Source organism: Micromesistius poutassou (genome assembly GCF_964030765.1).
Source record: "Micromesistius poutassou genome assembly, chromosome: 8".
NCBI lineage: Eukaryota > Metazoa > Chordata > Actinopteri > Gadiformes > Gadidae > Micromesistius > Micromesistius poutassou.
The window spans coordinates 17529864-17550210 of NC_140278.1; the positions used below are offsets into that span (position 1 = coordinate 17529864).

Sequence of the window (20347 nt, forward strand, 5' to 3'; positions counted from 1 at the left end):
TTGGGTCAGATGCACACGTTGTTAAGTTGAGAGACATGCAGAAGAAGCAGTGAAAAAGAGGCACGGTGAGAGATGGACGTGGCGGCGGAGGCATTGTTGATCTACGGCGTGCAGCGTCACCGCGTGGCAAGGTCATCGCAGATGGAAGGAGGCTTTGACACTAATCTCCCCCGTGATGCATGGCTTTTACCTAGCCTTCCTCTGGGTCTTCCTTTTTAACACCCACAGGACATACACGGCCACACACTAATACAATCAGCCGGTGAGACGTGGACACAGATGGACGTAACAACACTGTTTTATATTTCTTTGTCCTGATTCTTGGCCAAGGGTGACTCACTGTGTTGAATAACAAAGTGGCAGACTCTCCATGACGCATATCTTTGAACCAGGATATTACACTTCCAGAATCAGTGACTTTTAAGTGAATGTTTGCTGTCACGATTTGTTGATTTGCTTCTCTGGCAGATACAGAGACTGTGGTTAAGAGAATATTAATTTTTTCTCATAATGTGAGGCTTGTCTTAATGGAGTTTTGGAATTTGCTGTTTAAGTTGCATTGTGTAACCTTTAAACTAGCTGGTAGCTTTAAATTACCTGACATGTAGGCTAAGCTCGTCGATATTGATTTCAATTATGTTATCAATAAAATCGAATCGTATAACCTATTTTCTAAAAATAAAAAGGCAGGCCGGCCCCTACCTCTCTCTTTGTTTACAAGAATCCTACTATGGCCACTCCAGAAACCCTTCACGCAACCAACGCCTAGCTACGCTAGATCGTGTCACACAGTTGCACAGCCAGTTGGAGTGGACAGAACACAGTTATTGAGTTTCTTTAATTCTGAAAATCCCTCATCGAACTGGAATGGGGTCGATTCTACACATTGTGACTTTAAGATATAGAGCGAACGGTAATCAGCTGTTTTCCAAAACATTGCCATTCTGTATTGGGTCTTTTTCGTTGGTGTTTTCTATTAGTGTGAGCAGCTGGTTTAGTAGAACATTGGCATCAGGTGGGTTTTTGTGTTCTCTCTGTATGCTTATGCCTGCAGTTGCAACGCACTATGTGTTAGTACAGGTATGCAAACCTGTGTGTGTTTTGGTGATTAAATTGAAGCCACATGCTCCTGCATGCACCCCGCCCATCTAGGGCTGCAGGGGCCTGGGGGCTGCCAAGGGCCCAGACCAAGATATTCCCGGTCACCTAGTTCAACCTATTGCAGGTATTGCAATAATTATAGCAAATTAATTTATAATTAATTGATATCACTGGCGAATCTACGAGACTTAATATCAGCGTGTTACTGATTTTAAATATCAATAGTGATTCAGAGCTGCTCAAGAAAATATATCACAGTCTCTTCTTAGTACGTTTCTATTCACTATGTAGGGCCTACGGTATCTAAAGGATATAAATATGGCACGCAGCATGCAGGAAAAGAGAGAGGCCAGGGGTCCGTGTGGGCTCCGTGCCAGTGCGGCCTCTGGTCCCTTCATATCTTTTTTGTTTTGTTTTCTTATGGGCCCTTCGGGCCCATAAGCCCACCCGGGGCCCATGCCTGGGCCCCGGGTGCCTGCCCCTGCTGCCCCCCCTCATGGCGTCCCTGCACCCATCTGCCTCCACGCTGCCCCTGAGTCCATGTCATCTGGATAGAATACCCTTGGAGAATGGCTTGGGGTGTGTGTTTGTGTGTTTGTGTTTGTGTGCACACGTATGTGTGTGTGTGTGTGTGTGTGTGTGTGTGTGTGTGTGTGTGTGTGTGTGTGTGTGTGTGTGTGTGTGCGTATGTGTGTGTGTGTGTGTGTGCGCTGTGTGTGTGTGTGTGTGTGTGTGTGTGTGTGTGTGTGGCGGGGGGGGGGGGGGGGGGTCGAGTTTACTAGCCACATGGTGGACTGAGCAGTACAGTGAGCGGAACAGTGAGTTTCAACATGAAAGGAGAGCTTATAAGTGAGTTCAGGGATTGAGTGGGTTTTTACGGGGTGGTTAAAACAAGACACAGGGTGAAGACGTGTAGCGAGAGTTCAGGAGGAGGAGGTTGGAGAAGGGGGAGAGATGGTAGGAGCATATGGTTCAGTGTGGTCTACAAGAAGCGGTGGCGTGTGCTTAAAGAACGGAGAGGAGGAGGAGGGCGAGGACAAAGATGTAGAATCCGTTTTTCTGGAGCCTTGCTTGTGTAAGTTCCGCAGCCTTATCTCAGCTAAAGTCAATAGAGCAGCACAATGCTCATGGTGTGGGCAGACAAGGTCACACGTGGGAGTGTATTATCATACAATGCACGTTTGCTGCATTTTCTGGAAGTGTAAGTGTAAATGTGAGCAAAAGATATGTGTTTGTGAACCTTGTTCACTGAGTTAGTGAACAAGGTTCACTAGTTAGTGAACAAGGTTCACTAACTGGTTCCCAACAACCGTGCACAGAGGGAGTTCCTCATTCCGATCTATTATTTAGGCCCTCTTTTTCTCCTCCTCTGCTACAATCTCTCTTCTCTATCTCTCCAATGTTGTACCATTTATTTTTCCCATGTTGTGGATCCTACCACCACCTCTGTACCTCTCCCCTGTAGTAGTATCCACCACCACTACTCTCTCTCCCATATGTTATACATTACCACTACTTCTTGAGCTCTCCAATGTTGTAGACACTACCAACCCATGCCCTTATATAATCCATTCTCCTCACCTCATATGTCATTGTTTTGCGATGTGTTTATATAAGGAACTTAACCGAACCTCTGTATCTTTTTTCCCAGTTATTTCCACTAGTTTTTCATTATTAACAGACTCCCTTTGAGGCAATGAATGCTTTATGGTTCATTGGCCGTTTGGCTGTGTGCCGCAAAGGAAAGTGTGTTAGACTGACATCTATTGGGGAGGCGTGGAGCTGCACCCCGAGGCTCTGACAGCCATTGGATGGAAAACTACGTAGTTGGCAAACAGCAATCTTTTTTCTTCCTGAGTGTGCTGACTGAAGAGAATGCACTGTCAAAACACGCTCTCTCATTCCAGCCAGTGGCTGCTTGGAATTCCTCCATGATACTGTTCACGATTTTGGGTTCGACAGTCTCCAGCCATTACACATCATGGGCCATGCAATGTTCATTTAGCGTGTTCTGTGCACTTATAGCTGCAGCTCCAATGTATATCCAATAGAATCGAAGTTATATACTGCATTCAAATATTGAATTGGTGGTCTGAAGTAATTAAGGAATGACCCAGAGAGTGTGTGGGGGGGAGGGGTCCAGATAGGGGCAGATCATACATGATCAGCATGTTACCTCTGCAGTGAGATTTGAACAGGTAGTGCCTCACAGGAGCATGGGAGGCACTACCTCGGAAGGAAGGCAGCAGGGAGGAGGTGAGCTAGGAAACAGACGGGGCACTGAGCACACTTGGCGAGAACTGCAGAAAGAAAGAAAAAATAGAGAGAAACTGACAAAGAGGTAGAGACAGAGAGAGATTGAGAGAGAGAGAGAGAGAGAGAGAGAGAGAGAGAGAGAGAGAGAGAGAGAGAGAGAGAGAGAGCATGTGAATGAACATGAACAACAGGGAGGGATCTCCTACTGGGCCCTGGCAGGATTCCAGCCTGTCTCCTAACGCTGATGGCCTCTTGGTATTGTTTCTTCCTCATTCCTCCAGGACGGCTACTCTAAACTGCCCGCTCCAACCTTGCCATGAGGACCCCCCCCCCCCCCCCACCCATACAGACCCTCACCATTTCCACTCTGACCAAAGTTGATGGAGGTTAACTTTTCATGTGTTTGTTCTGTTTCTAAAAGCACAGAGGGAGGCCTTTCTTGCTCGTAACTCTTGTAAAAAACTTTCTTTTCCTCATGGAATTTGGGAGCAATCTGGAAGGATGCCACATTTAACAATAGGCCATCCAGGCTACCACCCTCTCCTTCAGAATCACGAGCCCTGATCTAGAAACAACAGGTTATAAAACCAAGCCCACAGCCACACGGCTGTGTTCAGTGTACCTGGAAGTCGGATAAGGACTTTGGGTGTGGCCAGAATTAGTCCTAAGTCCAACCAATTGAGGACTGCATGCATTTGTGTGTCTGTGTGTTTCTGTCTGCATGTCTGTGTCTGTGTGTGAGAGAGAGAGAGAGAGAGAGAGAGAGAGAGAGAGAGAGAGAGAGAGAGAGAGAGAGACTAATCTGCCAGATGTGAGGAGATATCCTCTTTCCTTGGGCAATACGCGCCCAACTATGATATGCAGGCAGTCTCTCTTTAGATCTGGTGCATTGGACCGTCCATGTTTTTTTTACGGAATTTTTGGAATTAACGATGGGGCATCTTACTGGCAATAAAGATAGAGTAATGACTTTAACATTTAACGTTACTAACATGTGGCCCAAAAACAATGTGTGCTTATGTGGGGAAGTAGGGGGAAAAAAAACAATTGTTGAAATCAATGGAAACATTTATGAAAAACACAATAATCCCCGTTGATCAGAGCAGGACACCTTGAGTTCTTCGGACCCCTCAACCAGTAGTCTGGGGGTCTGTATCTAACAGAGTCCAGAGCTCCATTATCTCTCCCTCACTCACTCGCCGTCTCCCTCTCTCTTACCTTAGAAGGAAAGGCAGCAGGGTTGATGTCATAGGATGAAGAATGTTGCAAGAATTCAGTGGCGGAGTGAGACAGAAAAAAAAGAGAAAAGGGGAGGAAAGGTTTGGTTGGATGGGTTTGTGGGCACATGTGAGAGAGGGGGGTTAAGCGGGAGAGAGAAAAGAGGAAAGAAAAAAAGGGAGCCAGAAAAAGAGGGCGAGTGAGAGAGGGAGGGGGAACACAAAGAGAGAGAGAGGGAGAGGGAGGGGTGTTTGTGTTGTAATATACACGTTGTGAGCACAAGTCAAACGAGAGGGAACTTGTTTGGAAGGATGGTGTCATTCCTTTTCCAGAGAGTGGGGGACAGGGGGAGGGTCTAACAGCTGGAGGAACTGAGAGGGGGAAAGCAGAAGTTGCCATTAGAGACCATTCTGCCACAGTTTGGATCCACAGAATCCAGAGCAGGAAGGGAGTAAGCGAGGCAAGAAGACATACTGCTCACACAAAGGGTAAGGACATTGTGATGTTATCGGAAATCCATTGATGGGAGGTTTATGTATAACAATGGGCTTGTTACATCTTGGATTTATGTTCCCTAATAAGGTAAACTATTTCTAATGGGGAAGGTACCATCATCATGAATCATAAGACCTCCACTGTGGACTATATGCACGGTTGTAAAGTGTTACCCTGCACAGCCAGGTATATCGTCTGACGTGTGTTTATTTAAGTTATGCATTAACAACCCGCCTACGGAAAGATATACGAGTTAATAGTTACTCTGGTCAAACGGGGATATGCTCTGCTGAGGAATATATGCGGAAGCATGAACCGGAAGTCGAGCTGAAACTTGATTTAGCACAGCAGCAGCGCTTCACAATTTTGTGATAACATAAGCTGGTGAAAAACGCAATGACAGTACAACTGTGAAAGTCTACTACCTCTGTCACAAGTGAATCAACCCAGTGGTGTCTCTTTGGATATGGCTAGGCCCGTCATTAGCCACGACTAGAGCTTGGCGGTGGAGCATCAGAGCAGCACCGTTAACGTTAGCGGCACCGTGCGTCAACGTTAACATAGTGGTGGACGGGGTAGGCTACCGAGCTATAGAACGCAGAGGAGACACACGGGATCACAGGTAAAATAGATGACTCTTTAATGTAACGATTGATGCATTTTCATGGCGTTTGTAAATACCGTGTTATTTAACAAGATGGCTAGCCGTGTGATTTGTGACACGGTCCCAGACGTACCGCGGAGCCGCCTCGCCTCCCCGCGTCTCGGGAACCAGGAGGCTCGGTCAGTCAGGGAGCAGGAGGCTCGGTCGGTCAGGGAGCAGGAGGCTCGGTCGGTCAGGGAGCAGGAGGCTCGGTCGGTCAGGGAGCAGGAGGCTCGGTCGGTCAGGGAGCAGGAGGCTCGTTCGGTGACGGGTGGACCGGCGCGTCCTCAGATGAACGCCAGCCTCTCTGCCTTTATGATCGGTGTCTGGCGTTATGTTGCTGCATCTTTTGATGGCATGCATTCGTTCGTTGCACGCCATTCTCGCTTTACAATTGGTTCATAACCGAGTGAATCTATGTGTCTGCGGTTTGTGTTAGTATCGTGCTTCTTTATTGAATATATGAAATATCGGATTTTTTTTTGTTGTTGATCAAAGAAGGTGCTGTATCATATGTCTGTCATATGCTGTCTTGCTGATCATATGACTTACCTCGATGCCAATGATACTTTCACTGTGGATCTCCTCGGGCTATTCCATTCATCTACAAAAGCTTCTGTGTTACTCGTTTTTTTTCACTCAATTAACATAAAGTACATGTAGGCTAGTGTGTATATAAAGGCTCAATGGTGATCATAGACGTAGCTATAATTGTATCGTTAGACTATATTTACAAATAAATATATTCAGAGTATCTTTACTACCCCACTAAAGCAGATTTTCCAAAACATGGTTGAAGCACTACTAGTCATATAAATATATTATCATAACACAAAATTTACGTAAAGTATGTAAAACATAAGAGTCTATAGATATGTGACATGCCAGTCCTACAAGGATATCACAGCCTGCTCCTAAAAGGACACGTTTCATAATAGAGTCTGACCAAAGCACTTGTCTTGCGCTTGTATTGGGTTAGGGTGATGTCTCTGTTAAAGACGTTTGAGATTAGGTTAGTCATTGCTTACGGTTCAGTACATTATGGTAGATGACTAGGATATGAATTATTACTATCCTCTTACTATTAAGTAACAGATAAGCCTGTCCTAATTCAAATATGTATAGTTCACACACACTATTGCAATGCACACCCTTCACTTCCCTTATAACCTGACGTTGTTCCTCATCTCTTGATATTGTTTTGAAGTTGTTCTAGTTTCCAATGAAAGCCTCTATTGATCAACTCCATTTTAGGTCAGCATAAGAATTTGAGATGACTTGTGAGTCTTTGCACTCACATGGTACAGTGTTTATCATGCTGTCACTCGAAGACGAGGACAGCTCCAGTGGAAGGTCAGCAGTGTCCTCTGTCCAGTAAAAGGGTGATGACCTGTAACATTAGACTCAATTAGACTGTTTGTTCCTGCATGAGTAAACCCGGGGTCTAGACAGAACCCTCTTCCCGCATAGAGGGCGTGCCAACGGCATCGTAACAATAGAGCTTATCACCATAATGCCAGACACATTAATAACAAAGCCAGGTGGAAGTTAGGTGTAGTCTTAAATTGTTATTGACAATTCAAGGTCATTGTCCAGCTTTTAATTTCAGCTGGAATTATTGTGGACTTGGTGTTTAACACCATGCAACTTAAAATTCCAACTGGATTTTTGTCCTTTTGAACCTATCACTGAAGTGCCAAACTCAACAGAAAACTGTTGAACAAGTATCAAGAATGGGTCTTGCAAGTTTACTGCTCCAGCAACAAAATAATCATTACCATAACCAGAACAGTTACAGCCGCTGTAACTGCTGTTTGATGTGATCATGGTCTCAACAGAAACGGTTCACAGACGGTGCCGGTCAGGCTACGTAGCAGTTTATTCATGGGGGGGGTTAAAAAGAAGTCAACCCATGCAGTTGTAATACAAGCAGGATTCTTTGATGCCTTTACATGACGTGTAGCTTGCGGAACTGTTTTTGCAAACCGTACTCTTTGTTTTTTGTTTCATGGCCAGAAAGATTGGATTTTTGGGGTGTAAAACTGTTAACGCCAAGAGGCACAACATTGCAAGATAATGACTGTCTGTACCACAACAAGAACAAAAAGAGCAGTACTTTGCTTCTAGGTCCTTTTCATTGTCTGTCGGCCCTTCTCTATATTTGGGCATAATCAACGTTGCTTTAAGCTGAAGTCACTCGTCCTTAAGCGTGCAGTCGATAAAGTAGCCCTCTGTACTACAGGCCTCACGGACATATGGAATTCATAAGTTGCATTAAAGTCAATGAAGTACCATTTCCTCTACATGATCTGTGGGAGACCCTATCACAGATCAGAGGGCCGTGATGCCATCTCACTGCCTCGGCTCCACGCTTGGACTAATGAAAGACAGGCAGCGATGATGTCATATGAGAGAGAGAGAGAGAGAGAGAGAGAGAGAGAGAGAGAGAGAGAGAGAGAGAGAGAGAGAGAGAGAGAGAGAGAGAGAGAGAGAGAGAGAGAGAGAGAGAGAGAGAGAGAGAGAGAGAGAGAGAGAGAGAGAGAGAGAGAGAGAGAGAGAGAGAGAGAGAGAGAGAGAGAGAGAGAGAGAGAGAGAGAGAGACCAGGTGATGTCATGGGTCTACAGTGCAAAGCATGCTCCCCAGCCGAGGGTCTCTCTGGGATCAGGTTTCATTTAGTGTTGCTGGGGGGGCTGTCATCGATGTGCCTGGAGGTGAGGTCATCCAATTATATGTGCGAGTCTGGAGCCGATGGAATCCGACCAACTCTCCAATGTGAAGTAATTGGGAAGGCAGTTGTTTGTAATGCAATGTATACGGGATCATGGAGTAGCCGTTCCACTTCTTCAGATCAACCGTTGCAGTGCAGAATGTCTCCGTAGGATATGAAAAGAAAGTGTATGTAGTATGCCTGTTGTGTATTGATCAGTTATGATGTGAACCTTGTGGATGCAGTCAGCTATGCTATGCTAATAAATGTGTAGTTGCAGTCGCTGCATATTACCGAAATGATGCATCATATCTGTATACTGCAGCTTCTTCTGTAATTGCATGTGACTTAATGTTGTCTGAGGGACGTCCACTGACTCACATGGCTGTAGGCCCACAGTCCACAGATCACATCACAGTAAACTGGGTCTGGGTGGAAAAACACAATCTTTGGCTAACAATTCACACAATTCAATTCACCTATCCCTAAGTCTAATATACCCATTCACGTAACCCTAAGTCTTGTGATGGGTATGAGAGCAAAAGTTATTTAAATAAATATTACACTTAACAAACATCTCTTCAATTAGACGTAATTATATAAACACACATTTTATTTGTCTGAATAATGGCAACAAATAGCGACACAATCCTAGCTATTAGTCAAGTTATGCTAAATGATAAAGAAAAGGGTTATTTGGTGGTCATGTTGGTACTCCTTCAATACACTGGAAAAGCTATCAGTCTTGGTAGGCCTAGTTTAAAGTGTTCCATGTGCAGCACTCTACTGATAAACAACTGAGCCCTTATGAAATGGCCAACAGCTTTATCTTGACCATAGATAGCATCTGGAGCAGTGTTATCAAATGACGACTCCAGAAAGACTTGACATAAGCACGCCATAGAAAAAAGTTAAATAGAGGCCTGCTATTTGTTAAAGTCTATGCAGCGCCGTTCAATGTCGGCCTGTGTATTGGTTGTTCTGCTTTTCGTCCTCAGAACCTAAGAGCTTCTTGAGGAGTGGCATTTGTGTGTAAACGTCTGCTCTGTGTGGGTGTTCTGAAATAACTGTTGCAATGTGTTTTCCGTGATCATTCTAAACATATATCCTTGTATGGTCAAACTTTAAAGCTAACTTGAAACTGAAATGTATACTCATCTGATTTATTTTTATGTAATTGAGAAAATTATTAACACTACATCTACTTTTTTGGCCAGTTCTAAAACTGGCTGTGAGTTGGCTCGGGTGTGGGTGTAGTTTATCAAATAAATGAATTCAACTATATATCCTTATTTAATGTATTGCAATAGACAGGATATTACCAAGAAAAGGGAAATAACTCCCATCCCTGATGAAGGCCTAACAGACTGTAAGTGGATTGGGTGTCTGTGACCAGGAGGGTTCCCCAGATCCATCAGACATCACTCAAGGACCTGGAACACAAAGACTAGAGCTGACAAAACCACACAACCCAAACATATTCAGACTGAACAACAACTGTCCACTGTAGTGTTTAAACTAACTGGAAGCCCTTGTAGCCTCTTTACTTATAGTGAAGCACAATGTAGTGAAGATAAAAGCATTGTTGATTAGGTCAATGTTTCAGATTATGACACATGCTTTTATTCTTCTTGTCGGCTTGTGAGATGGTGCAAGCTAATTTAAGACTTGAAACTTGTATTGTCTATTTATGATATTTCATACACTAAGTAATTAAAACAATGAATAAAAAGAAAAGTAATCCATAGAGTAATCAGCCATGCCAAAGTATCATTATTAGCTGCCCTTATTCTCTGTATTTCCATGGAAGGCCTTCCAACCAACAAAAAATGTATTTGTAGTTTATCTTGGATAATGGATTGTTTTAAAAAATGTCCTGGTCAGCACTTAATTGGTCCGCTTGGCGGATCAAACAAACGGCTATTCAGAAGGGGCAAGAGAAGAATGTCTTGAATGGAGTACTGCTGTCAGTAAAAGGTGTCTTTTGGGGACCACAAAGGACCTACTGTCCATCAAACTGAGACCAGTGTGCTCATCTTTTAAAGGGGGGGGGGGGAAGATGTCTTTAGACAGGAGGGATCTCAGAAGGAGGCCTGAGGAAATCTGAACCCCCTACATGTGTGAAGTAAATATTTAGCCAGCTTTAAACACCGGCCTCTCCTTGACACTGTATGCTTGAATATGTTATGGTAGTTTACAAGTCCTCTCTGCTTCAAAGGAGCCACAGCCTACAGGAGAACCAGGGGGGATCAGTTGGCCTCATGTAGGGTCTCGTATTCTATACAGCAACGTGTTTTGATAGGGGGAAGTATCTCTGGCATCTGTTGGCGTCCCCTCGCTATATGGTATGTCTGCTCTATATACAAAGCCTTAGGGGGACTGCAGTACACTGGTGTAGAGTCAGCTCGCCGTATGTATGCCAAAGTTGTATTTTTAAATCTGTTGGCTGATTGATGGTACTTCCACTTAACCTAACAAGGACAGTATCTTGAAACGTTTTATTTGAACGCGCTCCTTTTTAAACATTTTTCAACTGTTATTTCACCTCAGTTGAATATAGCCAAGACAAAAACATAACGTAAGAGAGCCAACAGGAATTGGCTCTCTTTTTTGATGATGCTAATGCAACAGGACTCCAACCGAGCTCATGACTCACCACTACCAGGAATGTACTTATCACACTTGGGCAGTGAACTATGGCTGTCCAAAATAACTTTACCACATCATGATGATTAATATCCTGTGTGGGATGTGAGAATGTCAGACTTTTGTGGTGTTGCATCGTTTCTGTAAACTTCATGCACTGCTCTTCCTTCACTATTGGTTGTTCATTATGTTTAATATGTCTATCATTATGTCATTATCATTTTTCAGAGTTTTGGTCGGATAAAGGCACAAGATGGAGGAATCCAGCAACAAGCCCTTAATGGTGACCTCCTCAATTAACTTCAAGGTCACCACTCCGTCGTTTTATAACCAGCCCAAGAAGTTTGCCTCCGTCGCACCACCCCGCCCCAAAAGCCAATCCCCGCCGTCTGGGCCGTCCCCAACGCCAGTGGGCACCGCTGTGATTGGCCGTGTTGGGGAGCTTCCTCCGCCCCCTCCTTCGCTCTGTGAAGGTATTGCTGTGTTTGTGGTTTCATATATGTTTGGTTTTAGCGATGTTAAGTGCGAGCTGGAGATAAGTCATTTTGAACCGAATTCGACCAGTTCATCAATATCATATTTACGCGTTTGTAAATGGTCGGCAAAATAATATTTGTAATTTTAGAACAGTGTACTTTCATTTCAACCAAATATTTATTCCTACATTGTAAATAAAAAACCGCCATCCAACTTCCTTTCAGACTTCCCGCCCCCTCCTCCTCCTCCCCCATTGGACGACGACTTGCCGGCCCCTCCCCCCGAATGCCATGCCCTGCCCCCTGCCTTCGACGCTCCGCCTCCCGTGGCTGACGACCTGCCTCTCCCGGCTCCCCCCGAGGAGAGCCCCTGTCTGCCCACCTCTCCGTCTCCCCCTCCTCCTCCCCCTCCTCCTCCTCCCCCTCCTCCTCCTCCCCCCTCCAGTGGGTCCAGTTTCCCCAGCGCTGTGGGGAACGCACCGGTGAGTTGGGGGGGGGGGGGGGCGGGCTCTCCTTGGTGGGCTCTGTTCATCTAGTCTGTAGGACGGTCCAACTCCCATGGAGGCACATTAAACCTTTGTTGGTGGCGATGGATGTGTTGTGCAGTGCTGGTGTGGCGGGATTGCCCCCCCCCCCCCCCCCAAGTGTTAGCAGGGAGGCGTGCCGTGCAGCATCTCCCAGCCCACATTAAAGAAACTGCGCTATGTTTAAGTACGACTCCCCAAAGTCATTAGCTGCTTTTTAAAAGATGCTATGAAGTATTTATAGTGTTGCAAAGCAGCAGAAAATGAAGTCTTGCACCACATGTTTCCTGACCACAGTAGACGTGTACCCGCTACACCAGGCTGTAAAATAAACGCAGTTGAACAATTTTCCTTTCTTTAATAAATAAATCTCATCTTTGGTTATGGGGGATTTAAAATACATGAAAGATCTCATGTGGTGTGAAAAACACCCCATGTGATAGTCACTTTATTTATGATAGTCATTTTCTAGTCACCTTTCAGATGTTAACAAAACATGGATTTGACATGTGTGTGTGCGCGTGTGTCTGCGTGTCAAATGTTCCCAGAGGCCAATTGAGAAGCAGACGAGTTTCGACAAACAGCTGGATTCCCTGACGGACCTGCTGTCTGAGATGGAGACCAGGGGACCATTCAACCCCAAGGTACACAGCCGAGAGACCGGAGGATGTTGGCGGAATAAGGAGTACGCAGAGATGGCTGTTCAGAGAACCAGGGATACGGAGCGTTGGCGTTTGTTCAGTCATCGTAGGGGTTACAGTGGCCACGGCACACTACATCCTGTAGCGTTTTCACAGGCTGCAGTGCGTCTTTGCTCGCTTTTGTCCGCGGCGTAGACAAAGGGACCAAATCCGAAGCCCAGTGCGGAATAAAGCGTGCAAAGGTGAGGTCATTAGGAAAGAGTTTGGGCCAGATGCCATTCTGCTCCGTGGGCTCTCTGTGTTCAGGGTGAAAGCCCAGCGATGAGTGAAGGACACGCAGACAGCCACTGGATCCAAACAGAAAGCAGGGGTGGGGGCGGGCGGAGAGGACGGACGGACGGACGGGGGTGATGATTCATCACGGGAGAGTCAGGGATGTTTCAAGAGAGCGAGTGATGCGTACACAGGACTTAGTGGAGTGCAATGAGAGTGCGCCGGGGCCTGCGCGCGCTGCCAAAGGGCCCAGTGAGAGGGCCATAAATGGAGAGTGTTTTCAGCCCAACTGGAGAGAAACCGGATCGCAGCGGAATAATGTTGACGCAAGATAAGTTGCAAGGCACCGGCCCGTGGATATCAGCCGTTGGCTTTCGCTCTGAGCTAGCGCACACACACCATCAGCATAATAATACGGTTTAAAGGTTGGCCTGCATATCCTCATAACGGCCTATGAAAAGCCATGCGTTAAATAATTCATTCTCGGTTGTGGTTGTTGTTATTGTTGTTTCCACAGTTACCAAGCCAGTACCCTTCAGCCCCAGCGCCAAAGCCATCAGGTCCTCCGCGGACCGCCCCCAAGCCAAACCTCTCCTTCCTCCCGCCCCCGGAGATGGGGGACCGGCCTCCCCCGGCCCCCTGGGCCGAGGAGCTCAAAGCCAGAACCAACCGCCACGCCAACAACAACGCAGCATCCGCCGCCCAGCCATTGGCTAAGCCAGCGGTGGCCCCCAAGGCCGCTTTTGGCGGGAAAACGGCCACCTCTGCCACCTCTCTGGCGCAGAAACTCAACCAGAACTTGAACCAGAACCAGAATCTGAACCACGCCCCAGCCAAGTTTGGGGTCGCACCAAAGCCCTCTCCTATGCTCGCCCCCTCTGCCCCCGGCTCTTTCCCCCCCGTGCCTCCCGCTGCTCCTGCTGCTCCTCCCGCTGCTCCTGCTGCCGCTCCCCTTGCTCCTGCACCTCCTGCTCCTCCTGCACCTCCTGCTCAGCCGGCCAACAAGGCCGCTCCCTTCACTTCCTACAGCTGCGTCAGGGGCGCTCCCTCCCCCACCAGTCAGGAGAACGTGAGGCCCAGTCCCCCGGCTGCGGCCCCGCCTCCTCAACCAAAGCCCATGGTGACTCCGCCCCCCTCCTCCTTCAACCAGCCAATGAAGGCAGCGCCCTCATCAACGGTACGGCCCCCCCCCCCGACAACTTCCTGCTTCCTGTTATACTGTATGAACCTCATAGCAAGGCTGAATTATTTAAGAGGGCACTCAACAAGATCTCATACTTTTGTCACCCATAAATAACAAAAAAAATCACATGGATGCACTTATCCATTTGAGTATAAAATACTTTTAAATAATGCAGTGTGTGTGTGCGTGTGTGTGTAGCCCTCCCCCCCTGGGCCGATGGCGGTTCCGGGTGGGGGTGTGCCTCTGAACATGAGGGAGGTGGAGGAGCTGGAGAGGATGACCAACGACTTCATCAGAGACATGGACACACACGCTCCCGTCATCACATCGCCCCCTACAGGTAGGCACACTGCAAGGTCGCCCTGCTTGTCAAGACACAGCCGAGCCCGCAAGACACAAGATGGGGTTCTGATAAGTGTGTCTTGAGGCATTCTACGGTTTGTTCATGTTAGGATAATGAACGTGCCATTATTTAGACAGGCTGAAGCACATTTTAATAGTATTGTGTTGGCTTTAGGTTGCACCTATCTAATGTAATGTTATGTCATCATACATGTTGACATTTGAACAAAAAAATACTATAATAGTATCAATACTGTCTGAGAATTGATACTATTTTTGTATAGTTTGATTTGAAAACTAGCTGAACTCTTGTCATATGTTAAATGATATCACATTGTTATCACACATTGTTGATATCAGCAATTATTATAATTATCACAAATAGTTAAAGTTGATTATCTATAGATTAATATCTAAAGTCTGATGGCAGACCAGCTCAGTCCGGTTGAACAGGGTGTTTTACTTTCTTTTGCTTCATCTATGTTTCGACCCATCATGTTGCTTGAGCTCGGCCAACAGTAGTCCACTGTGAAAAAGACTCTGTAAAGGTTTGAAGTCAACACGGCAGAGACTGGCACTTTACAAATACACTGATTATTTATTGTCATTTTTAGTGTATGGCTCAACCGAGATAAGGGGAGGGAGGGGGGATAGGGGCCGCCAGCGGGAGGGGGAAACGGGGTGGAGGGAGGGAAGAAAAGGGGGTAAAATGTTTACTACAATGTTTTGTTTTGTGAATTTGAAATAAAAAACAATTGTTCACAAAAAAAGAAATACACTGATTAAAATCCCCTTTGGAAAGCCAGATCCACTTGCGAAAAAGCAGCTTTCCACACTAGAATCCTCAAGTTCAGGGAGCGGGACACAAGGCTTAACTCCGGCCCTCCCTGTTCCTGTCCTCGGTTCCTGGCCCAGGCTCTGAGCCGTCTACACCCAAAAGTTCTGCTGTTGCAGAGTAGGACTGCAGGATCAGAGTTTTGGACTTTTTCCTGTAACCTTTGTGATTGAGTAAATCCTCTTCCTCCCACCGTCTCTCCCCGTCTCCATCAGAGGTGTGTGGGAAGTGTGGTGAGTCCCTGTCCCGCAGCCAGCCCGCCGTGCGGGCCATGGACAAGCTGTTCCACGCCAACTGCTTCTGCTGCATGGGCTGCCAGCGCCCCCTGCAGGGCATGCAGTTCTACGACCGTGACAGCTCCCCGCAGTGTGAGGACTGTTACATGGTGAGGGAAGAGCGTCGTTCTCTAGTCCTCTGCTGACCACTCCCTGAAAAGACTCGAACCATATTGCATGTTTTGCCATGGATTGAATAGGGGTTTTGCAGACGCAGGGTTTTGTTGACTACCTCAACACTATACTTTTCAAACTGGCCTCCCAAACTTCTTCAGATTAATTTTAGTTTCTATATCTTTTATTTAAATTCTACACACGGCCCCTTTTTGAAATGTGATGATGTGATTTCCTCCTATGTGAAGCCCTCTGAATGACCTCTGTGTGTTCATACCGTGCTGAACCTAAACGTGCCCTGGCTTTATGAATGGCTGGTTGTCCTGTGGCTGATGAGTGTCCCTGATTTCCCCCCCCCCCAGAGCTCCCTGGCGGTGTGCTCCCGTTGCGGGGAGCGCATCACGGACCGCGTGCTGAAGGCGGTGGGCCAGTGTTTCCACGCCCACTGCTTCCGCTGCAGCACCTGCGCCTGCAGCCTGGAGGGGGCGCCCTTCATCACCGACGACAACAACAACCCCTACTGCGTCCAGGACTACCACAGGTAGGCCCCTCCCTTTCTGCAGGGTCCAGGGTGGGACGCGGTGGGGGGTCGGCGCCCGGGCTCAACGGCTGTGTGTGTGTGTGTGTGTGTGTGTGTGTGTGTGTGTGTGTGTGTGTGTGTGTGTGTGTGTGTGTGTGTTGCAGGCGCTTCTCCCCACTGTGTGTGAGCTGTAACGAGCCCATCATCCCCGCCCCGGGCAGCGAGGAGACGGTCAGAGTGGTCGCCCTCGAGAAGAACTTCCACCTCAAGTGTTACCGGTGTGAGGTAATGGATGAACACAAGACAGTTTGGTCTTTTTAGAAGGTCTGATAAAACAAAATACATGGGTAGTCCTGAAGTCACTGGGATATGTTGCTTGTTTGCATATTTCCATATTCATATTATTTGCTATGTATGCCATACTTTTTAAATCTAATAAATAAATGTCGACACCCCAAAAATAATTTTCAACTCAATATATTATAATATAACTTTCAACGTAATATTGTAATATTTATTGTATTGAACCACTATTCCCCTCTCCCTTATATAGTAATAAGTCAAATCTCATTCCCCCTATGTTTTTTCCTTGTTTTTTCCATTTGGAAATATGTCCCATTACATAAGCAAGATGTGCTCAGGAAGCCATTTTACATTCTCTTTTAAAAAATAATTCACCTTAATTTGTGGTTGCAGGACTGCGCCCGCCCCCTGTCAATAGAGGCAGACGCCGACGGCTGCTATCCATTGGATGGCAAGATCCTGTGTATGAAGTGCCACACCCAACGAGCCAAGCAGGCCATGCAGTGATTGGCGGAAACACCCGTCACTCAAGTCACTCTATGAACCAAATTGAAAGCACAGGATTAATTCAGCTACCAGTTTTGCCTTTTTGCAATAGAGCTCCATGTACGTGCGCACGAGGGTTAGAGAGTGTGAGAGAGTGTCCTGTGAAGAGGATTTCTGCATGCCTAAATAAGTGGTTAAAGGCTCAATCAATGCGGAGGTAATGTACTGCATTGAGACAGATTTACTTCATCTTGTATCCTCCATCTCCTTTCTCCTGAGCTCTCTACTAATAGCCTTTCGTGTGCCAGAGTATTATTTCATGGCTGTTCTATGTTTACAAATACTCTCCTAGCATATTTGCAAAACACCTCTCGATTAAACAACAGAAAAAGCATCCAACCAGGCTTAAAGTTGAGCCCCTTTGGATGATTGTTGCTTAATCTGCTAAATCACTTTCTTAATAATGCCCGACTTTTAGACGTTTTATAACTGTTTAGTGTGCGATGCTAGGTCTTTGGCCGTCTACAGGTCTGTAGGCTTGCAGGTTGTACAGTATGCAAGCATGTCGCTTTCTTGCCCAGAGAGAGCGAGCTCTCTCATCAGTCAGTATGCTCTCTCTCTCTCTCAGAATAACATTACATTTGTAGTTCTATCTAGGGCTGTAGCCTGAGTGCAACAAAAAAACCATCACAGCCGTGAATTCAGATCTTTGTATTTTTCTCTTTGTTATTATATGGATCTGTGGGCTTATTTGCATGCACTGTCAAAACTCCATGTCGCTCTCCATGAATAGTGCAACGTTGAATTCAAACAAAACAAACACTGTTTTTTTTTTTTTAAGGTTGCCCTGTGTTCTTACATTCTCTTGTATGCTAGCATGCTAGTGCAAATTGATGAGCAAAAACATGAAAGTGTTTTGCTGAGCGCTGACTTCATTCCATATCTCTTAAGAGTATCATGAGAGTTGTAAGAAACTGCTTCTATGGCCTGCAAACGGGACCCATCATTGCACAGCTTTTTTTTTTACAATGAGGCATTTTGCTGAAATGAACATAGAGAATGGTAGAGCCCCTTTTACGCTTGCTAACGCCACGGCACAAGATACAAGACTGCACCTTCAAGAAACATTCTGTAGTGGACCCGTCTGGGGAATTTAAATCCCTAAATAGCATTTATGTTGTATGGACGTTTATTTGGTGAAATGTTATGGCTTTGTAATTCAACCAAACAAACACTTGTGAGGGCAAGACACAAAAATAACTATCCATGAGCAGATTTACGAATAGGGCTGACCAGCTTATTAGCAGTGACTAAGTTCAGTTAACATCTGTTTGAAATAATGAACTCTCTCCTGTCTTTCTTTTATATTCTCTAACATTCACCGGTTTTATTGTGGTTAATCAGCACATGAGGACCTTGTAGTATTTAGTGATATTACAGTGAAACCACTATTTCCATTTATCATATAATGTACGTTAGTGTGTTGATATTGATTATGTACTACTTATGTCACTCGATGTTGATCTACGTTATTCAATCTGTCATGTACTTTACGGTTTTCCTCCCAAGTTGGATATGTTGGTTTTTCAGATTTCTGTTTTTTTCTGTTCTTTTTTGGAAATGTGCCTTCTACGCTTTTGTATTCCTTCTCTATTTCGCTTTCAATGCCATACCAATTCATTCAGCTAACAAAATGATAATATTCAACCACTTTTGTTCAAATTAGGTATTTTATTCGGTGAATGCAACACAATTCAGGGTGATTAAAAAACCAAAAACATGAACATTTTGAGACCCAGTATTGCATGCTACTTATGTCCGTGGTGGTGATTTAGTATTATATCACAGTTGTCTTTTTGTATTTTGTATTATTGCACAATGTATTCCAACTATGTGATCCTGCCTTTATCATCACAATGTGATCAAACGTGCCCATGTCCTCACAGCAGCAGCATTTATTAAGTGTTCTTGTCTCGTGATATCAAATGTTTTCCTCCATAGTATTTTTTTATGTAAGTTCCCATTCCATTGGTGTGAATGTGTAAACTTATATGATCAAACATGCCAGCATTATTCAACCTGTACTCCAAACCCCCCTCTCTCAATTTGGATGCATTAAAAAGAAAATTGCTAAATGCCAAGCTGTCCGGTGTCAGTCTGTTGTGTGTGTGTGTGTGTGTGTGTGTGTTTCTCTCATTATGCTCTAGTTTTCTTTTCTTCTCAATTCTGATCAAGAATATTTTCTATAATCATCCAAAAAAATAAATAATAAAATAAATGAAAAAAAACTGGTCCAAGGTCAGCAATAGGAATCTCAGACAATGTGCACGGTACACTGTGTGAGCAGGGTCCTAGTAGTGCCTGTGTGTTTGACTAGGATGGATAGCCAGGGTGGGAATAGAGAGAATAGTGTTTGTGTTGCGAAAAAGCATAATGAGAAGCGTAGACAAAGATTATTATTACATTTTGATGAAATGCTAACTCAATACATATTCAGGACTTGAGGAAGCTTCCACTTTTGATACCTTTCTGTTTGTTAATATCTTGTGTCCCGGGCTAGAGTAAACTAGGTGTTGTACCTCCTTAAACACGCTGTTATTAAACATACCCCCTGAGACTGGAACTCCAACAGCCTACAACCAAAAGTTGGTAATTGTAGAAAGAGAAAAACGATCTGTCTATCCAGGTGTGCAGCAGTGGTCAACCTCACAGTGGGAGACACAGTCAGGCTGCACCTGGGAGAAGTAGCATGGGAGGGTGGTGTTTGATTAAGGTGGTCATAGTTGAAGTTGGGAGTCTTACAAGCCAGTGGAGGTATCTGTCTCTCTCCTGCACCGGAATGTGTTGTTTTTTAATTTTATTTTGTACTTTTATGTATTGTTTCATTGCTTGTGTCTTCTTTCCATGTATTTGATTATGTGTCTGTGGCTCAGACCCACGTGACGTCATAACAAGGTGTTGGGTTCCAGGCCCTCGAGGCGAGGGTGTGTTACACTTTAAAGTGACACATTGCCTTTATCGGCTCACGCCAGCCATGTGTTGCACTGATAAGGCTGACGCACTTATACTCGTGTGTGCCGTCTATGCTTGTGTGTCTACTCTTCAGGAACCAGTGCTCCTATGTACCCTATCTATGTAAAACAAATAGCTATTTTTAGCATTATTCATTGTGTAAGTGTCCGACACTATAAACATCTATAAACTCCAACATGAAATACTCTTGAAGCCTTTGGGCCGTGGGTTTTGTTCAGAAAAAAGACTTGGTAGAATGAGATAAATGGCCTCATTATCTTGAGGAGGAAGTGAGC

General features: G+C 45.4%; 1 protein-coding gene across 2 annotated transcripts; it reads left to right on the plus strand.

Annotated features, from left to right (window-relative positions):
• The first annotated feature begins 4910 nt into the window (after positions 1 to 4910).
• Positions 4911 to 19173, plus strand: zyx (zyxin). Of its 2 annotated transcripts, none has more exons than XM_084471975.1 (10): positions 4911 to 5063; positions 11296 to 11540; positions 11769 to 12025; positions 12616 to 12711; positions 13499 to 14158; positions 14363 to 14504; positions 15557 to 15726; positions 16093 to 16271; positions 16415 to 16535; positions 16947 to 19173. In XM_084471975.1, the coding sequence occupies exons 2-10, from the start codon at positions 11321 to 11323 to the stop codon at positions 17058 to 17060; spliced, it is 1959 nt and encodes a 652-aa protein (XP_084328101.1). In that variant the 5' UTR covers positions 4911 to 5063; positions 11296 to 11320; the 3' UTR covers positions 17061 to 19173. The 2 variants fall into 2 exon arrangements, with proteins under 2 accessions (XP_084328101.1, XP_084328102.1); XM_084471976.1 differs by lacking the exon at positions 4911 to 5063 and adding an exon at positions 5410 to 5692.
• Positions 19174 to 20347: the final 1174 nt, after the last annotated feature.